This window comes from Nyctereutes procyonoides, unplaced genomic scaffold (genome assembly GCF_905146905.1).
Source record: "Nyctereutes procyonoides isolate TBG_1078 unplaced genomic scaffold, NYPRO_anot_genome, whole genome shotgun sequence".
NCBI lineage: Eukaryota > Metazoa > Chordata > Mammalia > Carnivora > Canidae > Nyctereutes > Nyctereutes procyonoides.
This window is the reverse complement of record NW_026575133.1, coordinates 8490884-8516166: the sequence shown is the minus strand read 5'-3', so window position 1 is coordinate 8516166 and position 25283 is coordinate 8490884. Positions and strand designations below refer to the sequence as shown.

The following is a 25283-nucleotide window of genomic DNA, read 5'->3' as shown; positions in this document are numbered from 1 at the left end:
AGAGAGAACCAGGCAAACTTCCCTCTGGCTGGCACGGCCGGGCCTGTGGTTGTGGGGCCGCTTTCCAATGGGCCTCTGCATCCTGGGGATTTTCCTCTGCTCCAGACCATCAGAAGTCAACGGTGTCTTTCAGCATTGCCCTTGGAACCAGGACTGCCCCTGCCTGCCCATAGCCTCCTCAGCTGGCTGGGCCCTTCTGTTGTGTCTCTGTGCCCTGGAGGCCCTATACCCCCAGCCTGCCCCCCACCACTGGCCCCTGCTGTGGGCTAGGCCACAGGGAGAGGCTGCCGGAAAGCTCTGCCCAGAGTCCCACCATCCCCTTTCCTGAGGGCAGCCTCCCCTGGCAGGGAGGAGCCGAGGCTGCAGGGGCTGAATGGGGCCTTTTATTCCGCAGCTCTCCCCGGGAGGGTGTGAGCCACTGCCCACCACGCCCGCCACACCCACATCCACACGGTAGGGACAGCCTGGCCCTGATGCTGGGTTCTGAGCTAACCACACTCTCTGGCCCCGCTCTGTCTGGGTCCTGGAGGGCGAGCCCATCCCTGCTGCAGCCCCCAGCACGTGCAGGGTGAGATGGTTACAAGTCTCCTCCAGTGTATGTGTGTGTGTATGTGTGTGTAAATAAGAGAGACAGTCTAGAGCAAGAGGCTGTCAACATACACACTCAAACTTATCCGTTCAGTAAATGTCAACAGGAGCCACTGTGTGCCAGTGCTTGTGCTGGGCCCTGAGGATACAATAGTAAGTGAGGCATCATACAGAGAGGTAAGATCATGACAAGGCACAGTGAATTCTGGGAAGGAGACAGTCGAGGGCTGGGAGAGAGGCGGTGAGGCCTCCTTCCCCATGTGCTGATCTGCGGTACGGAAGGCGTTGTCTATGCAAAGAGCCGTGGGGACTGTGTCCTGGGAGAGGGGATGGCATGCACACAGGCCCTGAGGTGAGAGAAACCTGGCAAGTTTGTACACCAACTGAAGCCCAGCATGGCTGGCATGATGAGACCAGATGGCAGAGGGAGGTGCGAGTCAGATCCTGCAGGGCCTTTCGGGCCATGGAAAGGAGTTTGGACTTTCCTCTCAGTGCCCTGGGAAGTCACTGAAAGGTTTAAGCAGAGGTTTCATTTTAAGAATGTTATTTGGGCTACTGGGTAGAAAATGGACTGGAAGTGGGGGTGGGAGGTGCCGGGAGTCAGAGACAAAAGGTCACCATACGCCTCATGGGCTGTTGGCCAAATGTGGAATGATCTGACCTCACCCTTCTCTGTAACAACAGGCACTTTGTGTCAGACCCCCTCCTGCGTGCCCAGCATTGTGTGCTGTGCTTGTCCCGTGGGCTTCCAGGCCATGTCTCAGCTCTGGAATCCTACACGACATGGGAAGGCTGAGGCTTGTGCCGGTTCATGTAACCAGGACACCAGGGTTTGAAAGGCCCCGGGCCTCTCAACTCTGCAGCCCACTGTCTGAACCCCTACTGGCAGCTGAATGGTGCTAGATTTTGATTCTTTTTTTTTTTTTTTTAACCTTCCCATTGGACCAAGAATGGAAAGGTGAGATCTGGAAGGTGAAATCATACCAGCGTGACTGTGACCTAGAAGGTCAGTAGCCTCAGCATTTGCCACCGGGCCCCCCATTAAGTGTAGGTATTACACAGATTTGCCAAGCGCCTCCCAGGCTGTGCTCAGCCCCATCCAAGCTGAGCTCTGAATGAGACCACAGGCTGTGCTTTAAAGAACCCCAATGGCATCCCGGTGGCATCTGTCCTCCATGTGGCCACTTTAAGTACTATTGTATTTAATCCAAAAATTTCTGCCTTCCTGGCTAAGGGGCACAAGGGAGGTCAACCACAATGCTCCATCTACCTCCCAGGGCTGGGCTGGCCCAGCCTGCCTGCTTTGCGCCCTGCCTACCCGTGGTGCTCCCATGGCCAACATGCTTCCCTGATCTGGTATTTATTTGGAATCCCTAGATGTGGGCTACCTAATGGGTGATTCAAAAGACCTGAGCTGTTCTTATCTGCCAGTGTGGAATCCAAAGGAAGATTGTATAGCTAACGAATTATCTTCAGTCTACATCAGTGCTAAAGACCCAGCCTGAGCATTTGGTAAAACAAGGGAGGACATGGTGACAAATTCAAGGTTTTGTTTCTGTGAATGCAGCTCTTCCCAAAGCTAATGCTTGTAGGTAAGCACTTACCCCTGGTTACAATTAATAAAAGTGTGTTCACATGTCACAGAAAAGGACTTCCTTCCAAGGATCCAGACTCAGTATGAACTTAAATTTGCTACAACTTGAACCAAATCATAAATTTTTAAACAAGCCCAGAGAAAATAAAAGTGAATACCACTAAAACAATAAACATGTTAGTCCCCCATCTCTACAATAGATATCAGCCATTCTAGAGTTCTGACCTCCATGCCAGTACAGAAGTGTTCACAAACCCCACCTAAAACCTGCTCGGGCACAAGGAAGGTGTTCTGGGTTTCACCATATTCTTGATTTCTTGGCCTGGGCACTGGTTACCTAGGTGGGCTCTGTGAAATTCTTTGAGCTATACATATGCATGTGCACTTTCCTATATGTACATTATACTTAAAAAAAAAGTTTTCTTAAAAAAAGGAAGGAAAAAAATATGTTCTGATCATAGCTCTCTAAGGCTGCTCAAAAAGACTTCAATTCTGTTTGATTTCAGTAAAGACACGTTAATACCTCTGATATGCCAGGACTGGGTGCTTTCTTTCTAGCAGACACCTATAAATCCCACCTGGACCCACTGAGGATGGGGGGATTGAAAGATTGTGTTCCTTTAAGCGTGGCTCTGTCCTGGGAATGGGAACCTCCAAACCAGAATGTGGAAGTTCATTTTCCTCTCCTGGATGTGGTGGGTCTTACTGTAAGCATGTTGTAGCTGCGGGAGAGTTAAGGTTTCCATCTGTGGTGAAACCCCAGAGATTTTTGCAATTGTATGAGAGAGGGAGCAGAGAGTGGGTGTGGGAGGCTCACCTGCGTGAGTCACCCTAGCGCCCCCAGGTGGGTGGATGGAGTGAGTAATCTCTGCATCTCCTCTGTGTTCTGTTCTCTGCTCTTTGAATTGAGCTGATGGAAGAGCGTCCCAAAGGAGTGAAATGGGAGCTGTGTGGGAGATGGTGTTTTTAGGGGGCTGGGGTTTGAATCCGGAAAGGCGGTTACAGGGTGAAGGGAGCTAGTGTTTGGCCTTGAGTGGGGAAGATAGAAGATAGAAGGTGCCGAGGATACACTAGAGTGTTCAGATCCCACATGGCCAGGGAACAGGTGGGTGGGGCCAAGATTTACCCCCACCTCCAGGCTACCCCACCTATTTGACCTGGAACTGTCAGCTCAGCTCATAAGAGATCCCATTTGCTCAGCGTTTATTATGGGCTGGGCTATGTATTCAATGATTTTGTACATGAGTTCATTGACGCCTCACAGTCACTCTTTGAATTAGGCATTACTACGCCCGTTTTGCAGTTTGAGGAAACTGAGATTCAAATACGTTGTGACTTGTCCTACACAAGAGTAAATGACAGCACCAGGTGTACTAGGCAGGAACCTATAGGTTATAGGTGACAAGGACTAGACGCACCTCAATCTGGTTTAAGAAAAATCAGGGAAATGTATTGGCTCACGCAACTGAAAATTTCAGGAGTAGTGGTTTCAGGCACAGCTGCAAGCAGGTGAACAAATCGTGTGTCCCTCTAGTTCATAGCTTTGCTTTCTTCTTCTGCCACTCAGACAGGCTTAGTACGTAACCGTGGTGAAAGAGATTTGCAAAGATACTTCCAAACTCACTGTGGTATACAGTGTATGAGTTAGCAGCCCCTGTAGAAAGAGTACGTCTCTTTCTGGGGGTTCCAGCAAAGGTTCCAGGCTGATTCTCCTCCGACCAACTTGGGTCACCTGCCCATGGCCGGGCCATACTGATTGGTAATGCCAGGAGTTAGGGGTGAGATGAGTCCCACTGAAACCAGACAGACTGAGAAGGAAGGAGGGATTGTCCCTCCAAAGAAACTCAGGGCACCGTGCCACAGATGCCTGCCGTGCTAGACTCTGAGCCAAAGCTGTGGGGGTGGAAGCTAAGTATTCCCTTAACTCCCCACAGGCATTACCCGTGTCTTTATCACTGTCTTAGTCTGGCCAGGCTGCTATAACAAAAGAAAACACAGACTGGGTGGCTGATAAACAACGGAAATTTATTTCCGACAATTCTGGAAGCTGGAAGTCTGAGATCAGGGTGCCAACATGATCAGGGAGGGTCTTCTTTCTGGTTGCAGATTTCTCACTGTATCCTCACATGATGGAGGTTTTAGGGAGCTCTGTGGGCTGTCTTTAAATAACAGCACTAATCCCATTTGTGAGGGCTCCACCTCCCGTACCACCTGACCCCTCCCAAAGCCCCACCCCGGTACCATCACAGTGGGTATTAGGATTCCAACATGAATTTTGAGGGACTCAGACATTCAGACCATAGCACACATGATGAGCATACATGCCTGTCATTTTTTGCAGGGGTGGGGGAGTTAGTTCCTCTAGTTACCTTCGCACCTTCGCAAGTTGATTTGGCAAAGAAGGGGCTCTCCTGGGGGCCACATCAACCAGCAGAGCCAGAGAGGACCCCCCCTTCCACTTACTTCCTCTCTGATCCACACAGCTTGCCTGTCCCCTGTTGGGCTCTACAGACCCTTGATGCACTCTCCAGACCATCCTCGTACCCTCCTGAGGGCATCAGGCAGCACCCACATTCAGTGCACCCAGCTCTGGGCCAGGGGTTGCCGGGGACAAAAGGGAGTATAGAAAGTCATCCCTGCCCTCAGGACAACTGCAGTCCATTTACGGATATAAGATTCACGTGTCAGGCCAGTGCTATGGACGCTCCCATGACCCCAGGTAGTGGGTTGAATAGTGACCCCCCAAAAAAAGATATGTCCACATCCTAATCCCCGAACCTGTGCATTTGACCTCATGGAAAAAGAGTCTTTGTAAATGTAATTAAGGATCTGGAGATGAGATCATCCTGAATTTAGGATGGGCATGAACCTAAAAACAGGTGTCCTTGTAGGAGAAAGGCAGAGGGCCACCAAAAGCTGCAAGAGTCAAGGATGAGGGACGTCTGGGTGGCTCAGCGGTTGAGCGTCTGCCTTCAGCTCAGGTCGTGATCCCAGGGTCCTGGGATCGAGTCCCACATCGGGCTCCCTGCAAGGAGCCTCCTCCCTCTGCCTGTGTCTCTGCCTCTCTTTCTGTGTTTCTCATGAATAAATAAATATTAAAAAAAAAAAAGAGTCAAGGATGGATGTGTCCTAAAGCCTACGGAGGGAGCACAGCCTTGCCGATGCTTTCAGACTTCTTGTCTCAGAATTGGAGAGAACAAATTCCTGTTGTTTTAAGCTAGTAACTTCGTGGCAATTTGTTATAGCTGCCCTGGGAGACTAATGCACTCCCTTCCCTTTTTGTCGTCAGATCCAACTAGATGGGGAGGGGTGTTGCCCGTGGAAGACAAGGTCTCTGCACCATGGTGTCTGGGGCATCCAGGCCCTGCTGTGGCCTCCCCTTTTTCTTAGGCCAGTCCCCTGTGACACTCCAGGGTCTCTGGGCTGTACTGAAGGGAGAGGGTTGAGAGCATCTGTGCCCTGGGAGGCCTAGACATCGTAGGGGTGGGAGGGCTCTAGGAAGGTAAGAGGGGGCCCTGGGATTATGGCTCCCTGACAAATTCTCTGGGACAGCAGGAGATGGATGAGAGTGGGACGACTGCCAGAGGGTCCTGGAGGCCAGCAAAGGAGGGCGATGCAGGCAATCAAGGAAGGTTTCATGGAAGAGGCCTTGGGATGGGGAAGGAGGCCCAAGTGCTTTAAAGAAAACCAAACTCCTTTTGATGGCTTTCAAGACTGCTACATGGCTTCTTTTCTGTCTTTGAGTATTGCTATTGGTTGCCTCTGGCTGAGCATTTTTGCCCCAGAGCTTTGCATAACTGCCCCCCCCGCCCCAGATTCTCCACCAAACTTCCCTGACTGCTAGCTGAATTCTCACCACCACCCCCATCTCAGTCATGCCCCTTCCCATTACCCTGTTTTATTCTCTTTTAGAGGTAGAGAGAGACACATATGCGTAACCAAACTACTTACTAGATATGAAAATTGAATACTGTATCCCTTCCATGCATATCCCCTCCCCAGTTCAAATGTAAACTCCTTGAGAGCAGGGCCCCCATCTGTCTTGTCCTCTGTGGTGTCCTTGGCACCTGGAGCATCAAGAGAGTGATGATGGATGGATGGCACTCCAGATGGCAGAAAAAGCAAGGGAAGGGAGATTATTCTAGGAAGTATACATGCACGCATGCGTACAGCAGACTTCAAGGGGAGAGGCTGCCAAGAATAGGTCAGCTTGAGCAGACCACAAGAGGCCCCGAGGCTAGTCCTTTCCTATTAGCCAGTGCCCTCTTATCACCCCCCCCCACCCTGTGCAATTTGTGCTTGCCCATCGGTAACAACCTGTACCAGGTTTGTAGAAATTGCTGCGGACTCTTCACTCTGGGGTGGGGAACTCCCTGACTAGTGGTGCTGTGTCTGGTGTTTCTACTCTTCCCTTGGCTCCTGCTTGAGGACCCCCCATGGATATATTTCATAAGGAGGACCCTGGAAGCTGTGGCTGGCCCAGAGGTCTAACTGCTTTCAGAAGTTTCTGCCTTTTTTATCCACTTCTCTGTATCATGTCCTCATCTCTCAGCTTCTTGAAACAATTCATTCTCTAGAAGCAAATGCCAATTACTAAGACCCACCAGGTACCACTGAGATGCCAAATGATGTGCCTGGTATCTTGGACAGGAAGAATAAATACCTCTGCCACCTAAGCATGGGGATCTTCCTGAGTCAAGGCCCCATTTGCATGTCTGGGCCCAGAGTGGACACTCTCGGTGAGAAGGTCAGGCCACTCTGGGGGTTGGGACAAAGATTGACCTCTGCCAGGCAGTGCCCACCAACTTGTGGCTGACCCCTGCCCAACCAGAGCAGGGGTAGGGGACAGGCAGGACAGGGAGGTTTGCTGTTTAAGGGAGTTCTTTTCTTTCCAAAGTTCACTAGATGCTGGGTCCTGTCTCCTTCCCACTTTGTTGCTCCATCCACCGATTCACTTGTATCTTATAGGCAGAGACCTCAGGAGCACCGCTTGTATATGGTGTACCATGGCATATCCCACTGTCCATGGTTATTGCTTACACAGTTCTAAGCCAGCCCCCAAGACATCCGTTCCCCAGACCACAGCATAGCACCTAGCATGGAGTTGTTAATAATGCTCCCATCACACACAGAATAAAATCCTAAATCCTCACCATGGCGCTCTCATCAAGGCCTTACTTGATTGGACCCCAAAGAACTCTGGATTCGTTGCCTTCTTTCTCCCCCTTACTATGTGAGCTCCAAAATTCCAGCTTGAAATATTAACTCAGCCACTTAATAGCTGTGTGACTTTGGACCAGTCCCCTCTGAGTAACCACATCCTGTGCAAAGTAGGGAGAATAAAAGTACTGGCTTTGAGGCGTCTGAGTGGCTCATGTGGTTGAGTGTCTGCCTTCGGCTTGAGTCATTGATCTTGGGGTCCTGGTGAGCCCTGTGTGGGGAGCCTGTTTCTCCTTCTCCCTCTGCCACTCCCCCTGTTTGTGCATGCTCTCTTTCTCCCTCTGTCAAATAAATAAATAAAATATTTAAGAAAAAAAAAAACAACTTGCTTCAAAGTCGTGAGGATTAAGCAAGAGAATCCAAAGGAAACCTCTTAGCTCTTAGCATGTGCCCAGCACATAGTAAGCCTTGGCTACTATTACTGCTTGTCCCACTCCTCCTCTGCTCGTCTCAATTCCACTGCCCTCATTGTATACATTTTAAGACCTCTGGGGTGAACAGCCATGGAGACCCTGCCCTTCCATCTCCAGATTAGAATGCAGAGGCCACAGTGGAGGAGGAACGTGCTTCAGGGTCCCCCAGATAGCCTGTGGCCCCGGCAGGACTTGAACCCAGGACTTCTGCTGAGGTCCCTGCTCCTTCTGCTGGTCCCCCCAACTGAGCCCAACCCAGAACAGCAGCAAGAGGGACCTACACTTATGTGCTTGGGCCCTGTCAGGCCTGACAGCTTTCTTCTCCACTTTCAGGAATGAGTTATGTCCTGAGGTCTGTTTCATGCCCCATGTGTAATCTTCTTTATGATGCTTATCGTATTTCTGGGGCAGCATCTGCATGGCTTTGAAGACTCTGGCAGGAGCTCTGAATGGGCTGAATTACATGCACAAGAGGCCTTTAATGCCCTGTGGTCTCGGCTTCCTTAATGGGGATTTTCCTCCTCCTCCTCCTCTTTTTCTCTCTCCCTTTTAATACGGTCACTGGTTTGGCTTTCCGAGTGCGGTTTGGATTCCTCACAGAGAAGTCAAGACTGTAGAATCCTTTCCAGATCTTCCCTCCCTCCTTCCCCTTCCTACCTTCCACTGCCTGTGCCAAAGCCCCAAGAAAAGAAAATGTTGCTCCTGTCAGGGTTTCAGTGGCAAGGAGAGAAGCCCTATTGGGATTGCAAAAAAATCAGCTGGGCAACGGCTTGTACCTCTGACTTTGCACCTGAGCAGCAGCCGCCTGAGCCCAGTGGAGGGGGTGGAAGGTGTCCAGTGCAGAGGCAGGGTGGCCTCACTTGCAGGGGGTGGGGGAGGGCACAAGGGGCAAGGTGCAGGTGCCAGACCGGTGTGGGTGAGGAGCCCTCCTGCCCATCTCCCCACCTCAGCCAACCCCATCCCTCCCTTCTCCCCGCCTTCAGAACCTTTGATTGTCCCTTTACTATTTATTTTCTGCTGGTTGTGCCTGTAATGGGATCAGGTCTTATGTGATCTAGGTGTCTATACCCACATCTTGGGGACACAAGACTCAGAGGCTGGGCCAGCCTTGAGATAGGGGTGCTGGAGAGGGAGGCAGTTTGTCTCCCATCTGTCTCCTTTCCTGTTTGTCCCTTGGCACAACTAGAGAGGGCAGGAGTGCTATTTTTGGAGAATGGATAAGTCATGTTTCATCTCCTTTCAAGGGGAATGCATGGCAGAGCCAGGTCCGTGGGCCTGGGGCCCTGCTGTGGTCTCTCCTTCAGTTTCCTGTGCTGCTCAGATGAGGGCTCCAGGTTCTGTGCGATAGCGCATGGCCACGGGCATCCCTGGGCCGGAGCAGACTCCAGCTCCTGCTGGATGAGGCTGAGGCAGAGGGCTCAGGAAGGCCACCCAGGGCTGCCTGTCATTTTGTCAGTCCCAAGAGCGGGTCTCCTCCTGCTGTGGGCTTATCTGACACGCCATCCCCATGGCTATACGCGTTTGCAATCACCACGTGCTGGCAGCGAGGTGACAGGCAACCAAAAAAGGGTAGGAGGTGAAGAGGCCAGGAACACCAAATCTGTGACATCTTCCCCAAGGAAAACGGGCCATCTCCAGTGTCCTGATAAATCATGTTTTATCTCCTTTCAAAAGGAACACACGTGGCAGAGATGATTTATCTTGATGACGTCCACTCTGCAGAGTATCGTGCCTCTGTCGGGGAGACGGCCCATCTGCCCGGCTTCAGAGAGGAGGGGAGGAAAGCCAGCTTGAGGGACAGTCCGGGAGTGGAGAGCGAATGGGCGGCGAGTACCAAGGGGGCGCCTGCTGTCTGCAAAGCCTTGTGCTGCAAGGGGAGGAAGGAGCTGGTCCCACCTGATGTGGGGAGATGGCAGGCAGGATGGAAAGCAAGTCACGCACAGGACAGGACAAGTTAGCTGCTCTGCGGTGTGACCAGGGGAGGGCTGGTGACCAGTACCCGAGTTGACAGGGAGCTCAGGCTATAGCAGCTACTTTCAGCACCACTGCCCCCTCCCAGGTCCCCTACGCTTCACCTCTGTCTCCAAAGGCTGCCCATGGGAACAGCTGGGGGCTTTGTTTTAGCCTCGGGAACATACGCAGGTGGAAGTACCAGGGATGCGATGCTCTCTGATGTTCACAAGCTGGGAGCTGGCGATAAATGCTCCTCGCCCTCAGCCGGCATACTGCTGAGGGATTGTCCATTTTGTCCTCTGGATTTCCCCAGTGGACCTGAGCTGTGGTTCCTCATAGTGATTAACTAGCTTGGTAATACTTCCTTCCCTTCCCTGCCTTCCTTTCCACTCCCCCCTCTGGAGTCTTCCAAGAACAGCTCCCAAATAAACCACTTACACACCTCATCTCTCCATCTGCTTCTGGGAAACAACCTAAACCAAGACAATGCTTAGTACCTCCCTAGAGCCTCCATAGAAGAAGCTCAAGTGAATTGACATGCAGTCTACATATTTGTTCACACACAATGGCAATTATCTCCATTAGATCTCCTTCAATGCAAGTGATAAAAATCCATTTCCAACTAGTTTAAATAAAATAATTGATTATTTATACATGTGAAAAGTATCAGGTAGACCTTGGGTTCAGAACAGCTATATCCAGCTGCTCAAATGATGTCAAAAGAATCTGCCCTTCATCATGTCTTTGCTCTGCTTTTCAACCATTCAGGAAGCATTTATGGAGTACCTACTTTGTTCCAGGCACTGATCCTTTCAGTAGGTTTCCTTCTCAGGCAATGATAAAGATGGCCACTAAAGAAGTTTCAGGCTTTCATCCTGCCAGCTTAGCAACTCTGAGAGAGAAAAGGCTCCAGTAGAAGTCTCAGGGCTGACCCTCATTGGCCCAGATCACGTGCCCATCTCTGAGCCAATTACTGTGACTCTGGTTGGCTGGGCTGGGTCACGTGCCTACTTGTTGCCAGGGAGTATGATTAGCCCCTTTGAACCACAAGGATTGGGAATGGAGGAAGAAGACTCTCCAGAGGGAAATCAGGCAGACTTGGACAGCAGATGCCTATTACAGCTATAGGGTGAGCACGTCACTTGTCAAGCTATGTGGGTTCTAAGATGCGTCAGCCCCCTGATGGAAGGAGGCTGTCAAATATCTGTAACACACAGCAGAATGGGGCACATGCCTTAGGAATGGACAAAGTGTGTGGATGTTCTAGAAAGACGAAGATTACTCCCAGTATGGCCAATCAAGGAAGGCCTTCCAAAAAAGGGACATTGACTTAGACATCGATGACCATGAGGCACAGAAATGTCAGCTGTGTTAGGACTTGAAAGTCAGACCAAGGAGTGCAGAGTCTAAACTGAATGGGCTGAAAAGGACTATGCATTGATCTAGTTGTTAAAATCGAACTCAGCTAGCAGAAAAGAGCCCGCTGGGAAGGTTTGAGGGGCTGGCAATTCCTTTAAGCCTCACCCACACCTGCAAGGGGTGCACCAGCCCATCTGCATGGCGGCCTGCATTGCTGGAGGCTGTGTGTGCAGAGAGGCTAGAGAAAAGTCAGGCTGGGACAGCCATGCTCCCTTGGCGTTGGCCTGTGCCCGCCCTGGAAATCGCCACCCACCTAAAACTAAGAATAGGAATTCCTGCCTGGCTGGCAGGAGCGAATGCCGATTTCTCAAGGAGGGAAGGGCCTGAAAACAAAACGCAGCGTGTGGGTTGGGCCATCCTTTGTATTATTTGTGAGGTCACTTGGGAGCCGCACCCACGTCAGGGCATCGATCCTGCCATTAGACCCAGACAAGGTGATCTGGCCAAGATGGCAGCCTCTGGGGCCTCTCCTGTGCCCCAGAGATCCTGGACCTTCAGCCTTGGGCGCCTCCTGCCCCCTGGCAGAGGTGACTGCTCCTTTCTTGTTTTCTTCACAGTGGGCACAGATGGTGGCACTTGGTGGCCAACTAAATTGCTGAGAAGCTGAGGGAGAGGGGAATGAGAGGGTAGGAGGCCCAGGTCCCATGGCAGCTTTCTGCAGAATCACTCAGCTCACAAGCATCTCTCTTCCAGGCAAAATCCTCTTCCGGAGAAGCCACATCCGGGATGTAGCTGTGAAGAGGCTGAAGCCCATTGACGAGTACTGCCGGGTAAGGGTGTGTCTGGAGGAGGGGAAGGGGCTGTCCATCTGCCAGAGAGTCTGTCTGTCTGTGAAGGAGGGCCGTCTGTAAAAACCGTCTGCTGCAGTCTACGAGGTGCATCCTGACGCCTGGCATTTCCTATTCAGAGCCATGGGTAGGAGTGTCCCTCAGGGAGGGGTCACTCGTGACTGCGCCCCCCTCTGGGGCACAAGGGTCTTGGGATCACAGCTGAGACTTTCCCTCTTTGAGGGAAATCCCTTTCAGCAACTTGGGAGCTGGGTTAAGGTCTCCTGTGGACGGGATATTCTGTAGGTGACATTTTGCTGGACACAGGAGAGCTGTTTGTTTAAATTCCTTTTGGGACATTGTTGGAATCAATTCTGAGTTCAGTAGCATCTGAAACCTCTGAAATGTATATTTGTTTATCCACAGAAGTCCTGATGGTTACAGACGTTTATGTACATATCTTTATCCATGCAAGTGCTCACACTTACACGCATGCACACGGGCACGTGTGCACAGGTGCATGAAAACAGCCAATACCAAAGAAGAGATGGGATACTGACAGCAATGTCATGAAGCAGAGCCCATTTGTCTTTCCACTTTGACTAGAGCCCAGGACCCTGCAGTGAAATGACAGGCTCGCACGTCAGTGGCTGTGGCACATGGCCTCTGGATGGCTGGGCTGCCTCGGTTCAAAACCCTCACTTCCCAGAGCCTCAGTTTCCACATCTGTGTAATGGAAAAATAGTAGCTGCACAGAGGGTAATCGTGGAGATAGAAGGAACTTACAGAGGCCAGGCACCAGCACAGCATCTGGGCCAGAGGAGGCATTCAGTGGATGCCAGCTTTTGATTATTATTACTGCTAGGCGTAAATAGTTTAATGTTACCACTGGCTTTCATGGAGATGGGATTTCTTAGTTAAATAAAACCCACAGTGGAGTCTGACTCAAGACTCTTGAGGACAGGCAAGTGCTGGATTGTCTTTGGTTGCAAGTGTTGGTATTTGAGTGGAAAGAGCTGGGATCAAATCCCATTGCTCCTCACTAGCTCTGTACCTCTGGGCAAGCTCTCTACCTCCCTGAGCCCCAGCATCCTTAATCTGTAAAACAGGGTAAAGACCACTCCCTTGCAGGGCTCATGAAGGGGGCTGAGCCCGAGAGTGTGTGTCATAGTGTTTGTCACTTCTGAAATACTCTGTCCTTCCATAGCGTTGTTGGTACAGGGTTCCTTTATGCACTAATACTTTATGATTCAGAAACACTGAGTTTAGCAATAACAATGTTTAAATAAGAATCAAGTTGCTAAATGTACTAACTGGTGTTCCCAAGCCCATAAGAAGCCAGGTGAGCACTCCAGCGCTCCCATTTAGTCTCCATTAACCCAAGTTGCAATTTTGTGACTTGCTGGTTTTACTTGGTCACATTTTCTGCCTTAACCTAAAAAGAATTCCTGATGATTAATTCCCCTACATGAGAAGCTCCTCTTCTTTAGATCAATATTCATCTTTCTCTTTAAAGGGCATTTGCCATTTGGAGGCCAATTGATGGCTGCCGCCTGAGCTTTTGTTTCTCTTCATTCCTTTCCCAAGAAGTTAAATAAATGGGCACAGCCAATGGAGGAGGGGGCATAGGGCAGGGGAGGCCTCGCCCGGCTGGGGATTTATGGCTCACAAGCCCGCCTCCCGCCTCCTGCCTCCCAGAGCTGGTGGAGCCCAAGGCATCTGCAGTTGGTGTGTGCATCCGGAGGAGGAGGAAACTGATAACATCTTATCTCCTGGGATCAGGCTTTGAACAGGACCCCTGAATCAGGATGAGATTCAGGGGGGCTCTGGGGCCCTGATGGTGCTGCTGGTGGCCAGGGGCGCCATTCGAGTGAGCAGGGTCCGCAAGAGGCAGGGTCTCCTAACCTGATTAGCAAAGACAAGAGCTGCTCAGAGCCAGGCAACAAGGAGCTATGTCAGGGGTTCAGCGAGTAGCCAGCCGTCTCACAGGCTGTAATTTACTCTGAGAATGGCAGGGGGGCAGGTCAGTGCAGAAGTGACCTTTAGTTCTGCTGAGCTAGAACACTAGAATCTGTTGTCTGATTGTCTGAGACCTTGGAATGACCTTGGAACAGTCATTAGGGATAAGCCAGAAACAACCCTTGGGCCCCCCGCCACACCGAATTGCACTTCACAGCTCTGCCTCCCAGTTGTCCAATCTGTGGCTACTCGGGATCAAAGCTTCACTCAACATCCCAGGGCCCCTCAGTGAATTCCATAGTCAGTGCCAGGTGCAGTCTGCTCCATTGCCAGCCCTTCCCTGGTCCGTGCCTGTCTTTGAACACACTGCTGAGAACCTCTGGGATTTTTATTTCCAGTACCCTGCATATGCAGCTCTGCTTGGCTGGCCAACATCTTGCTTGGACTGCTGGACAATGTGGACTCCCAGCCTGGGATTTGCTAGGGATTCAGATGTACCCAAAATTGTGAAGCTGGCTCTGCACACAGCAGCCAGCAGCTCTGCCAGGACTCAGACGTGGAAAGTCTGACCGTGCAGTAGACCTCCCCAGACTTCGGGCTCCCTGCCCTCGCTGGCCAGCCAGTCCCTCTGCCCAAAGGAGGTTTCACAGCCCAAATCTCAGTGTTAATTTTAAACATATATGGAGCAGATTGGAGGAGCGTCACGGAAAATTTACTGAGCACCAGCCGGGTGATTGTTTTATGTGGCACTTGAGGGCTGGGTGTCTATCAAGAGGGGTTCCAAAGGCATTTCTTTAACTCCATAAATTAATTTAATGGGCAACATGGTTATGCGGTTAATATTTAATGGTTCTGTGGCCTCAAAAAGTCAAAGACTTTCATCTCACTAACAAGCGTGAGCTATACTTTAGGGGCTCTGACCAACAGTTTTGTAAGTGACTCCATTTACCCTGTTCCCGTATGTGAAATACATGTTTGCAGTGTTTGTCTATGGGATAAAATAAATATTCCGGGGCAGGGTGGGGTGGGGGGCAGTGAGAGAGAGTGAGAATGATCAACTCACCCTTTGCCATGGGTAATGACGTTTACACAAGTCTCCATTTCCTGGTGGGTGCAACTAGAATCTTTTTCTTTTTCCCCGCCAAAAAGCTGAGTTTGCTTCTATTATTCTGCTCTCTGAGATAGACTTGCTTTTCAGGATCAATGGCTTTCTTTGTGGGAGGGAGGAGGGGCTGGTTGTAGTCAGACTGGGGAAGGGGGGGTCATCCCTGAAGAGGTAAGGATCTCCCCCCACCCCATCCCTCCACATCTCTCGGACTCCTTCATTTTTATCCCCCCTTCCCAGAATCGAAAACTGACACTGTTTTGGGGTAGTGGTTCTAGGCATCTCCCACCACGTGTGGTCCATCATTGGCTATCACTGTAATAAGGAGAAAGGTTCATGTCCCAACCGAAACACACTCTTTGAAGAGGCACCGCGGCCTCCTGTTATACTCAGGCCTGGATACAGGGAGATTAACTGTTCTTGTGGCCTGAATTTGAAGGGCTGGCCTGGGCCAGGGGTGTTGCTGATGGGGAAACTGAGGCAGAGTGCGAAGACTGATCCATTCATGCCTCCCAAGTGAGCTGGTTCTCTGGGGGAACCCAACTGGTAGGATCTCTCCATCTCCATTAGTCCACATAGACCCATGAAAAGGATTTCTAGCCTGAGATAAAGCTGATTGTGTCCCTTTCCTCCTTAAAGACCCTCAGAAGAGCCGACTGCCCACAAGAACCTCTGAGGGGCTTGGCTGGGCCCTCTGTGGGCTCATTCCCAGTGCTCCTCAGGCCTCGGCACCTGCCTCTCCTGCACGCCCTACAGTCCAGTCAACAGAAGTACAGCTGTTCCCAACTAGCCAGAGTCCCTTGGCCTATGCTTGCTTGTCCTTTTCCTGGGGATGCATTCAGCTCCCACAATGCCTCTCCTAGAAGCCCCCTGACTCCCCAGGGAAAGCTGACCACACTTGGTGTTCTGCTCCCCAGAAAACTGCATGCCTCTGTACAGCGCACCTGTCTCCCATAGGATTGTTGCTGTGTGTCCATCTTCTCACACCAGGAGCTCCTTGAGGGCTACATCTGCTATCTTTGTGTCTTCAGTAACAAGCAGGAAGCCTGGCCTTATGTGGGTGTCTAGCCAGTACCTGCTGACAAGATGCAGAGATCACACATAAGCAGAGGACACCTCCCAGGGGAGGGTGACATGTTCCAAAAGCTCCAATGTACTAGGATCCCTTGTGAATTGGCTTAACTTGCTGCTACAAATGAGACACTATTTCTATTTCAAAAGGATTTGCAGCTACATCCTTCAAAAAGAGAACTCTTGTATTCGAAATACTGATTTATAGAAGTTCCCTGAACCCCCGGCTTCCTAGATATAGGGATCTGAGAAGAACAGCCCAGGCCAGCCAGAGGCAAATCAAGGGTGGGGATGGGGCAGAGAGTGGACGACCAGATGGGCGGAACTCCGGCTCCCTGTGCCACGCCCCCACCTCATCGTAAGCTGCTAGGCTTTTACCCTGAAGATTTCCATTGATTAGAAATCAAAATGATGTTCCTAAAATGAGGAAAATGTTTGATCCCGTGGAAAGAGCAGGATGCCCGCAGTTGTTTTGCCAAATGTAAAACTTTTTTGTCCTTGGCAGACCTAACGCAGAGTGACAGGCTTCGTGGAGGGGGGTCATTTCAAAGAAGGTCTGAGGTCGTTTCAAAGAAGGTCTGAGATGCCTGGGTCCCCCTCCCATGCCACTGCACTTGGAAAGCCAGGCTTGTGCCAGCCACATCTGGGTGGAGGTCTCAGAGGCACACAGTGCAGCCACCTTCTCTCTTACCCGAATCTGCATCTTCTAGAATGATGGCAAATGGTAGTCCATGTAACTGGCTCCCAGAAAGTGGCATGGGGCAGGCCAGGAGCTAGAGACTTTAGGCTAGTTTAGGACTGGAGGCCGGGTGGAGAGGAGGGGTGCACTGGAAGGACTGGCTGATGGCAAACCTGAGTGGCTCTTCGGCTCCTCTTCACCAGTCTCCCCTGGCACCCCTGGCTCCCCTAGGCACCCACTGCCCTCAGCTCCTTTCTTCTCTTGCCTTATTTCTCCAGATCTGCTCTGAGCCAGCTCACGGGCCACATAGACCACAGAATGGCAGGGTCAGAAAGGGATTCAGCTCAGCTGACATGGGACAGGGGCCTGCATACTGTAAGCAGATCCACAGGGCAGTGCCCCCTCCCTAGATGCTGAGGACTATGAGGTCATGCTCATTCCAGCTCTTCCCACCTAACCTGAATCACAAGGCTCAGTCAGATTGAATGATGATCGGTCAGACACTGAGCTCACTAATGATGGTGCTGTTTGCAATGCTGAAGCCATGGACTGTTAAGAGCTGGAAGAAATCTCAGAATGTCTGTAGCCTGGATTTGTTCCAGCTGTGTTCCATGGGCTGTCAGTAGGAATTGTTGGAGGACCTGCTCCAAAATCAGAGACCTGTGGGTAGTGGTGGAGGCAGTACAGACCAGTAGATCAGATGGAGCTCAGACTCTGGACTCAGATGGCCTAATTGAAAATCTTGCTTACTGGCTGTGTGGCCTTGAGAAATTGAAAATCTTGCTTACTGGCTGTGTGGTTAAGGCCTGTGTGGCCTTAATCTCTCTATGCTTTATTTGCTTCTTGTGTAAAATTGGAATCATAGTCATACCCTATAGATAAGTATGTGATGTTACTATGATGACTAAATGAGCCAATCCCCCAGCATGTCATGATTATTAATAAATGCTGACCTAAACAAAGCTCTATAGGTTTCTTCCCTGCAGGGCTTCTCAGAGCCTTGGCTATACTAATGAACATGGTGATCTCCAAGACCAAGGTGGGCATCTACAAGGCCTCATGTCACATGTGCCTACAGAACTCATTTTACCTCATCAAACAGGTGTTCTATGAGATAGTGTGAGATTCCAGAGCTAGTCTACTTTATCCTAGAAGAAATGGCAACCAGAGAGGTGAGGTGAGTTGCCCAAGGTCATGTAGCAAGTATATAAGGGCTGGATTGGAATTAGAATTGAGGTCTGCTGACTCCAATCCCTGTGTTCTTTCTAGTAATAATGGCAATGAAGACAATAGCACAACTAAAATTTCTGGAGTGTTTGCTCAGTGCCAGGCACCGTGCTAGGCTCCTCCTCGCCCTGATCTCACTTAGCCTCCTAACAGATGGGTGCCATATCAAACCCATCGTACTGACCTCAGAGAGGGCAAGCAATGCCTCCAGCGTCACACAGCCCATGAATGCTAGAGCCAACACTTGAACCTGTGTCTGGCTGGCACTGAGGCCCTGACTTAACCCCCCCACACACACGCACACACAGCAGAAATCCTGAATGTCCAGTGACAGAGTTTGAGGCCTGGGTATCCTTGAAAATACCCGTGTATGGCCCCCACCTGCTCCTTGCAGAATGGCTGGATTTGGGGTTCCCCGGCTCTGGCAGTCATCACCGGCCCAGGCCTCGGGGGCCGACAGCTCAGCATCTAGCTCGCCTGCCAGATGATTTTGGCCGGAGCTGGGCTTGGCGGCAGCGCTGATGGAAGCTCCCTGAGCCGAGAGCCTCTCTCAGCCTGAGATCAGGATGAGCCCTCAACGCGGCTCCCTTCGGGGCTCTCTGTTAAATAAAGATGCCACGGTGGTTCGACCAAAAGGCCTCTTTGTCTGAGGCCCTCACGGCCCACACGTCCTCTGCCCCCGGAATGCCGGTCTCTGTGGGCATGAAGAGCCCCTGTGTTTGCTGCCGGGGCCGCGCGAGGCCTGGCCGGCGGGGGGCTGCGGAGGGTGGGTGGCGGTGTGCAGAGCCGGGAGGGTGCTAGCGCTCTGGGCGCGCTGGAAACCAGCCCTGGCGCCCTTCCCTCTTCCTTTCAGGGAGGTCAGCCTGGCAGCGAGTCTGCACACCGCCTGGGTCCCCGGTGATGGCTTCCCTCCTGCGTCCTGCCCTGCCCAGCCCAGCCAGGTTCCACCAGGGGCCTTACTCTGCACAGGCCTGGTTTCCCTTCTGTCCCTGTTGTCATCTCGCTGCCTCTCAGTATATCTCTCTCTCCATCTGTCTCTCTACCAGTCTCTCTTTCTCTTTCTCTCTCCTTCTTCAGTCTTTCTTTTCCTTTTCCCTCTATGCTTCCTGAGGGAGAAAAGACCACATAGCATGTATGTTAAATGAAAACCTGAGTGGCTCAGTAGTTGAGCATCTGCCTTTGGCTCAGATCATGATCCTGGGGTCCTGGGATCGAGTCCCACATCAGGCTCCCCTGGAACCTGCTTCTTCCTCTGCCTATGTCTTTGACTCTCTCTCTGTGTCTCTCATGAATGAATAAATAAAATCTTTAAAAAATGAAAGAAAACCTGAACACTCTGGGGGCAACTTGCATCCGTTCTACCTCCTGAGCACAGAGCTTCATCCTGCACCTTAGCACAATAACCTCAGTGTTCCCATCATAAACAAAGGCAATGATGTCTGCCTCCTGAACAAAATGTCTACCTCCAGGACACCTCATCAGACATGTTCTTGCAAGGGCAGAGGCTGCGTCTGACTCATCCCTGTGACCTCCAACCCCCCTCCCCCCGGTGTAGCCCCATGTCAGGCACACACTGAAAAGCCTCGCTGTTTGCCAGATGATTGGGGTTAAGGGGCTTGGGATGGTGCCTGACACACAGTACTTCCCCATTAAATGTTAATTTCCCTTCTTTTCTGTTTCCTGACTATTGGTGGGGATGTGATCTGTGAGAGACCCTTGGAAAGCCATGGGCTCTAGAAAGAACAGCTGTGAGTTGCACAGTGTTATCTTACCTGCTATGGTTGGGTCTTGTCTCATCTTGCCCAGGCGCTGGTATAACATCAAAAAGGACCATCATGGTGGGATGCCTAGTGCCCAGTGCCCTACTTGTGTGGTTACCTGACCAGCTTGGGAAGAATTGAACAATTGCTTCCCTGTTCCTTAACAGTATACTTCTCTCCATGCAGCCAAAGACCACATGTGCTTTCTTTTTTTCCCCTCCATTATCATGTCCTACTACTTATTGGATATTGGGTGTCTGCATAGCAAAACCCTTCTTCATTCATTCATTTGAGCAAATACTTATTGCCTGCTTGCTCTGTACCAGGCACTCTTCTAGGATCTGAGGACACGCAATCCACAGAACAGAATCCTGACTGCCTGGACCTTACCTTCTAGCAAATTCTTTCCCACCCTTGATAGGGCCTGTGGGCAGGCCAAGTGGCCTCCCTGACCTCCACCTCCTTATCAGTAGCACAAGGATGAGATCTGCCCTCAAGAAGACCATCATGAGGTTCCCCGTGACTCCACACAGGGAGGCCCCTGCATGCTCAGTACAGGGGAGCTGCTAGATCGGGTCATGGTACCTGAAGCAGCCCTGGTGAAGGGGTCCTGGGGAGGCACAAGCACTTGGCAGGTTCCTGTTCAGCTGACCACTGACCTGGAGCCTTCTCAGGAATAGTCCTTCATAATTCCCACAATCCCAAGTTTTCCCCTCCCTTCTCCTGGCTCTATCCCAGGACTCTCTTGGCCCTGGCCCTCAGCCCTATTTTGGCAGTGACCTCTCCCATCTGTTTGTCTTAAAGTATCATTCCAGTAACTTCTCTGCATAGTGAATTGAGCAGCCAGGAACAGGGCCTCACCTGGCCTCACACCCCCCTGTCCCCCTCCCCCACTTCCATGTTGGGCAGGCCAGGGGTCCCGGGTGCCTCAGGCTATACGGTATGGAGTATGCGCTGGTGTGCAGCCGGAATTCTGACCACCTCTGACTGTAACGCCTTACTTCGTGGCGGCAGACTCTCAGGCCTCCCTGGATGACAGGCTCACAGCTGGCCTATGCGCCTACTGGACAGTTATCCCCCATCTGGTGCCCATCTTCTCTCTGCCCATCCAAATAATGCACACCACTGTACCCCTACTCATGGCCACTCTTCTAAGAAGCTTTTCCACCCTCTTGAGCTTATACTGCTCTGCCAGGCGTCCTAAACAAAGCGCTGCTAGATCAGCCTGGTGCACCCTCTCCCTTGCTTGCACTCAGGCCGCGCCCAGCTCACTGAGCTCCTGCAACCACCGTGCTTGGTCTCACCACCCTCACTTGACCAGTTAATTCTTACCCTTCCTTTGGACTCAGCGTCAAAGAGTCTTTCCTAAAACCCCCCTCTCTGCTAATCTTCCTAGGTCCTATCAGATTCTGTTACAACGCCCTATTGTCCTTGCTGGAATTATCTGCTTGCCATTAAATCATTAATCGTGCAGTCAGTGTTGAGGGACTGTGACTATCTGGTGTGTCTGGAATGTGGCTACGGGGAGACACAGCAGGTAGAATTGGGTTGTCATGCTAAGGATCTTGGACTTACTCTGTGGCCAGGAGGGAATTCTTTTAGGATTCAGGCAGAATGACTAACTCCTGAGGGCCTTGAGACCTAGGGTTTGATGGGCATTGTTTTTTGCTTGGTTGGCTGGTTGTTTAGTTGGTGAACTGGCTATTTGAATGGTTGGTTGGTTGAAGTGGCTGGATCATTGATAGATTAGTTGGGGTTGATCGATTATTTTTATCAGTTGACTAGTTGGTTAGTGGATTAATCAGCTGGTTGGCTGCTTCATGGGATGGGTGAAGAGCTGTTTCATTAGTTAGCTGATTAGTTGATTTGTAGATGAGTTGTCTGGTTGGATGGGTGGCTAGGTGGCTGTATCTTCCATGGCACAGTCCTTGAACCTCTGTCATCACTGTCATCCCAAGATGACTGCTTTTGGTTTTCATCAGACCTAATACCCTTTCTTCCTGTCTTTCCACAGGCACTTGTCCGGCTGCCTCCCCACATTTCTCAGTGCGATGAAGTCTTTCGGTTCTTTGAGGCCCGACCAGAGGATGTCAACCCTCCGAAAGAGTAAGTGGTAGCCCAGGCCTCTCCTGTGTGCTTTGAGGTGTGGGCTAAAACTGAGAACAGTATGGAGAGGCTCAGGATGTGGGGACACCAGGAAAGGGAGAGCTGGGAAGGCCAAGCAGGCTGGGGAGAGATGGGCCAAAGGTATATGGACCATTATTCCCCAGACTCTTTTTTTTTTTTTTTTTTTTTTTTTACGATAGTCATAGAGAGAGAGAGAGAGGCAGAGACACAGGCAGAGGGAGAAGCAGGCTCCATGCACCGGGAGCCTGACGTGGGACTCGATCCCGGGCCTCCAGGATCGCGCCCCGGGCCAAAGGCAGGCGCCAAACCGCTGCGCCACCCAGGGATCCCTATTCCCCAGACTCTTATTGCCAAAGTTTGCTTCTCATTTCCCTTTACCTCAGGGCTGGCAAGTAAGGATGTCTCTGCATTTGGGGAGCAGATTTTCCTCTGCACTCTCTCTAGCTCACAGGAAACTGTAAAGAACAGATGAAGTAAAAGAAAGTATAATGGTCCCTCTGTTCAGAGGTCCAGGATTAGCAGTCATTACTCTTAATTGTTGATGCTACCAAGCTCACAGATGAAATGCAGGCCCGGGGAGGCATGTGCTGTCCAGGCTGAGAGCTCACTCACTGAATAACTTCTGGGCTAGTTTATGATAGACATTAGTAGCCGTGTTTACAGAGGAGGAAATGAGGGCCAGTGAGGTGAGATGGTTTTCCCAAAGTCACACAATTGGTCCTATTTCACGTCTCCACCTATACACTTGTGGCAGTAGGTTAGCCTTTTGCCAATCTCCAGAAGGCCCTCAAGGAATGAAGTCAACCAGGCTTGAGGAGACAGTTTGTGCATCAGTGAAGCAGTGGGCATGGCTTTGCAGAGCCAGGCTCTGGGGTCAGGGCTTGCCACTCAAGGCTATGATCTCTGGTCATTTGCTCAACCTCTCTGTGTTTCTGTTGTCTCATCCCTAACACATGATAACGTGGGACTCATGGAATGGTCAAGAGAGCTTACAGAGATAACAAAGGGATGAAGACAGCCTGCTCAGTGCTATTGGCCCATAGGACGTATTCAGTTTTGCTCATGGAAGGTTGTAGAACAGAATGGAATGTGGCTCAGTGCACACTCCACCCTGCAGATCACAGCCTGGCTTTTGCAGGGAGGGGTCATAAAGCATTTGATTCCAAGTCAACAGAGCAGAGGGTTATGTGCCTCTTTCTCGAGGTGGTACCAGCCAGCTGGGCTGGTTTCCAGCTGGTCTGGTAAGAGATGACCTGAGACCAGGAAGCCCTCCTGCGTGACACAGACCTGAGGCTCAGGAAGCAGGGTCAGCTGTGACAGATAATTCTGAAGGGCTTCTCCTCCCTGGCCCCACTCAGCCTCCAGGAGCTGCCAAGAGAGACTCATGCTCCAGACTGTGGTGTGCTTGCCACAAGAGCCCAGCCCCGTGGGTGATTGTGGCCTGACAGGCTGACGATTTATCAGCCAAGTGTCTGCACCCCCCTCTCTCAGAGCTGCTTGCACCTTCCCCGCCCACGGTACACCTCCCCCTCCATCCTGAAACATAAACATAGGATCAAGTAACAGTGTATTTTGACTCAGGGGCGACTGTAGAGTGGCTTATCAAATTATCAAAGCCTGTGGATTTAATTGGAATTTTGCAGATAACCCCCTGCCTCTTTCAAGTGTGCTGCTGCAGGGGCCCTCCGGCGGGTGTTCACAGGACCTGGGGAGGGGGGTCTGGGTCCCTTTTCTGTCTTGCTGGGAAGGGAAGGCTACATAGCAGCCCAGCCTTGGTGAGGGAGGCAGAGCAGGCCCAAGATAGCCCCTCAGCTTTGATCCCAGGCCGCTCCCTGGCTTCTGCAAGGGAGAGCAGGGTCCTCTTGTAAACTGCTAGCGTGACTCTAGGCCCTGGCCCTGCACAGGAAGGATGTTCCTTATAGACACTTCAGGTGAGCCTGACCAGAGCAGCCATGGTGGCGTCGCATCTTCATGCAGCTGCCCCAGGAAGGCAGCTCCTGTCGTCCACCTCCCACTACTAATGGTGCTGTGTACTGCTGCTGTGCCAGCCCCAAATGCCGGCATGATTCTAGATGCATCCCTTCCCTTTGCACCCCTCCATCCACTAGCACATCCTGTGGGTACTACCTTCAGAGTATTTCCAGACTCTGACTGCATCTCACCTTCTGCCCTGCTGCCAGCCCAAGCCACCCTATCACCGATCCTCACCTGGATTCTGGCCTCCTGACTGGCCTCCCTGCCTGTACCCTTGCTCTCTGTGGTCCATTTTCAACATAGTAGAAGGAAGGATCATTTAAACTAATACGTCAGGGATCCCTGGGTGGCTCAGCGGTTTAGCGCCTGCCTTTGGCCCGGGGCGTGATCCTGGAGTCCCGGGATTGAGTCCCACGTCGGGCTCCCTGCATGGAGCCTGCTTCTCCCTCCTCCTGTGTCTCTGCCTCTCTCTCTTTCTCTCTCTATCATAAATAAATAAATAAATCTTAAAAAAAATAAAAATAAAAATAAACTAATACGTCATATCATGTCACTCCTCTGCTCAAAATCCTCCATGCCTCTGACGTCACTCAGAGTTAGGGCCCCTTGGCCTGGCCCTCCCTTCCCTCTGGGGGCACCCTCTGCAGCTCCCCCCCGCCTTGTTCCTTTCCAGCCACACTGGCCTGCTGGCTGCTGCTTGCACCTTGGGGCCTTTGCACTGGTTCTTCCCTCCGCCTGGGCCCCTTGATTCCTCTCCAGGCGATCCCCTTGGCCTGTTCCCACACCTCCTTCCAGTCTTTCCTCACACAGCTACTCAGCAAGGCAGGCCCTGGCCTTCTGTTAAAACCCCCCAGTGCCTGCCCTCTGCTTCCTGGCTTCATCCTTCCCGGTGTAGACCATTATCACTACCCACGCGTGGCCCATTCACTCCTGGCAGTTACCATCCATCCCTCTCACTGGGATGTCAGTTCTGAGAGAGTAGGATCTTGTACCCATATTTTCTGCACTACATCCCAGTGCCCAGAGCAGGTGCTCAGAAAACATCTACCAGAGGAAAGACTGATCATTCAGCCTTCATCATAGTCTTACACAGGAGATAGACCATGGCGTGATTTCACAGAAGACTGGCTCCAAGCTGACACATCTGACCGTGGCCCTAACCCATCACTCAGCTCATGGTTCCTCAAGTTTGCCCCTCTTCACAGTGCCCCCTTCTGGTCTCCACCCGGCCGGGGCACATGAAGACCAGCCTTGGCCCCTTTGACAATTGTTTTCTTTTTGAGGACTATGTGTTCTTGGGAAGCCACAAGTTGAATAGGAACATGTGCACGATGTGTATGGGTGTCTGTGTGTGTACATGTGCACCTAGGTGTGTGTGCACATGTGAGTGTCTTGATGGGGGTGCAGAGAGGAAAAGGAAGATGTTA

The 25283-nt window shown here is 51.4% G+C and overlaps 1 protein-coding gene across 4 annotated transcripts in view; it reads left to right on the top strand.

Moving 5' to 3' along the window:
- SH3PXD2A (SH3 and PX domains 2A) overlaps positions 1 to 25283 on the top strand; it is a 236149-nt gene that overhangs the window by 109844 nt on the left and 101022 nt on the right. For 3 of the 4 annotated variants that reach the window (XM_055345889.1, XM_055345892.1, XM_055345890.1), the window contains 2 exons: positions 11881 to 11957; positions 21770 to 21861. In XM_055345889.1, the coding sequence (XP_055201864.1) occupies positions 11881 to 11957; positions 21770 to 21861 (169 nt within the window). Of the gene's footprint in view, positions 1 to 11630; positions 11715 to 11880; positions 11958 to 21769; positions 21862 to 25283 lie in introns of those variants that run through there. The other variant, XM_055345891.1, reaches the window with a different exon arrangement.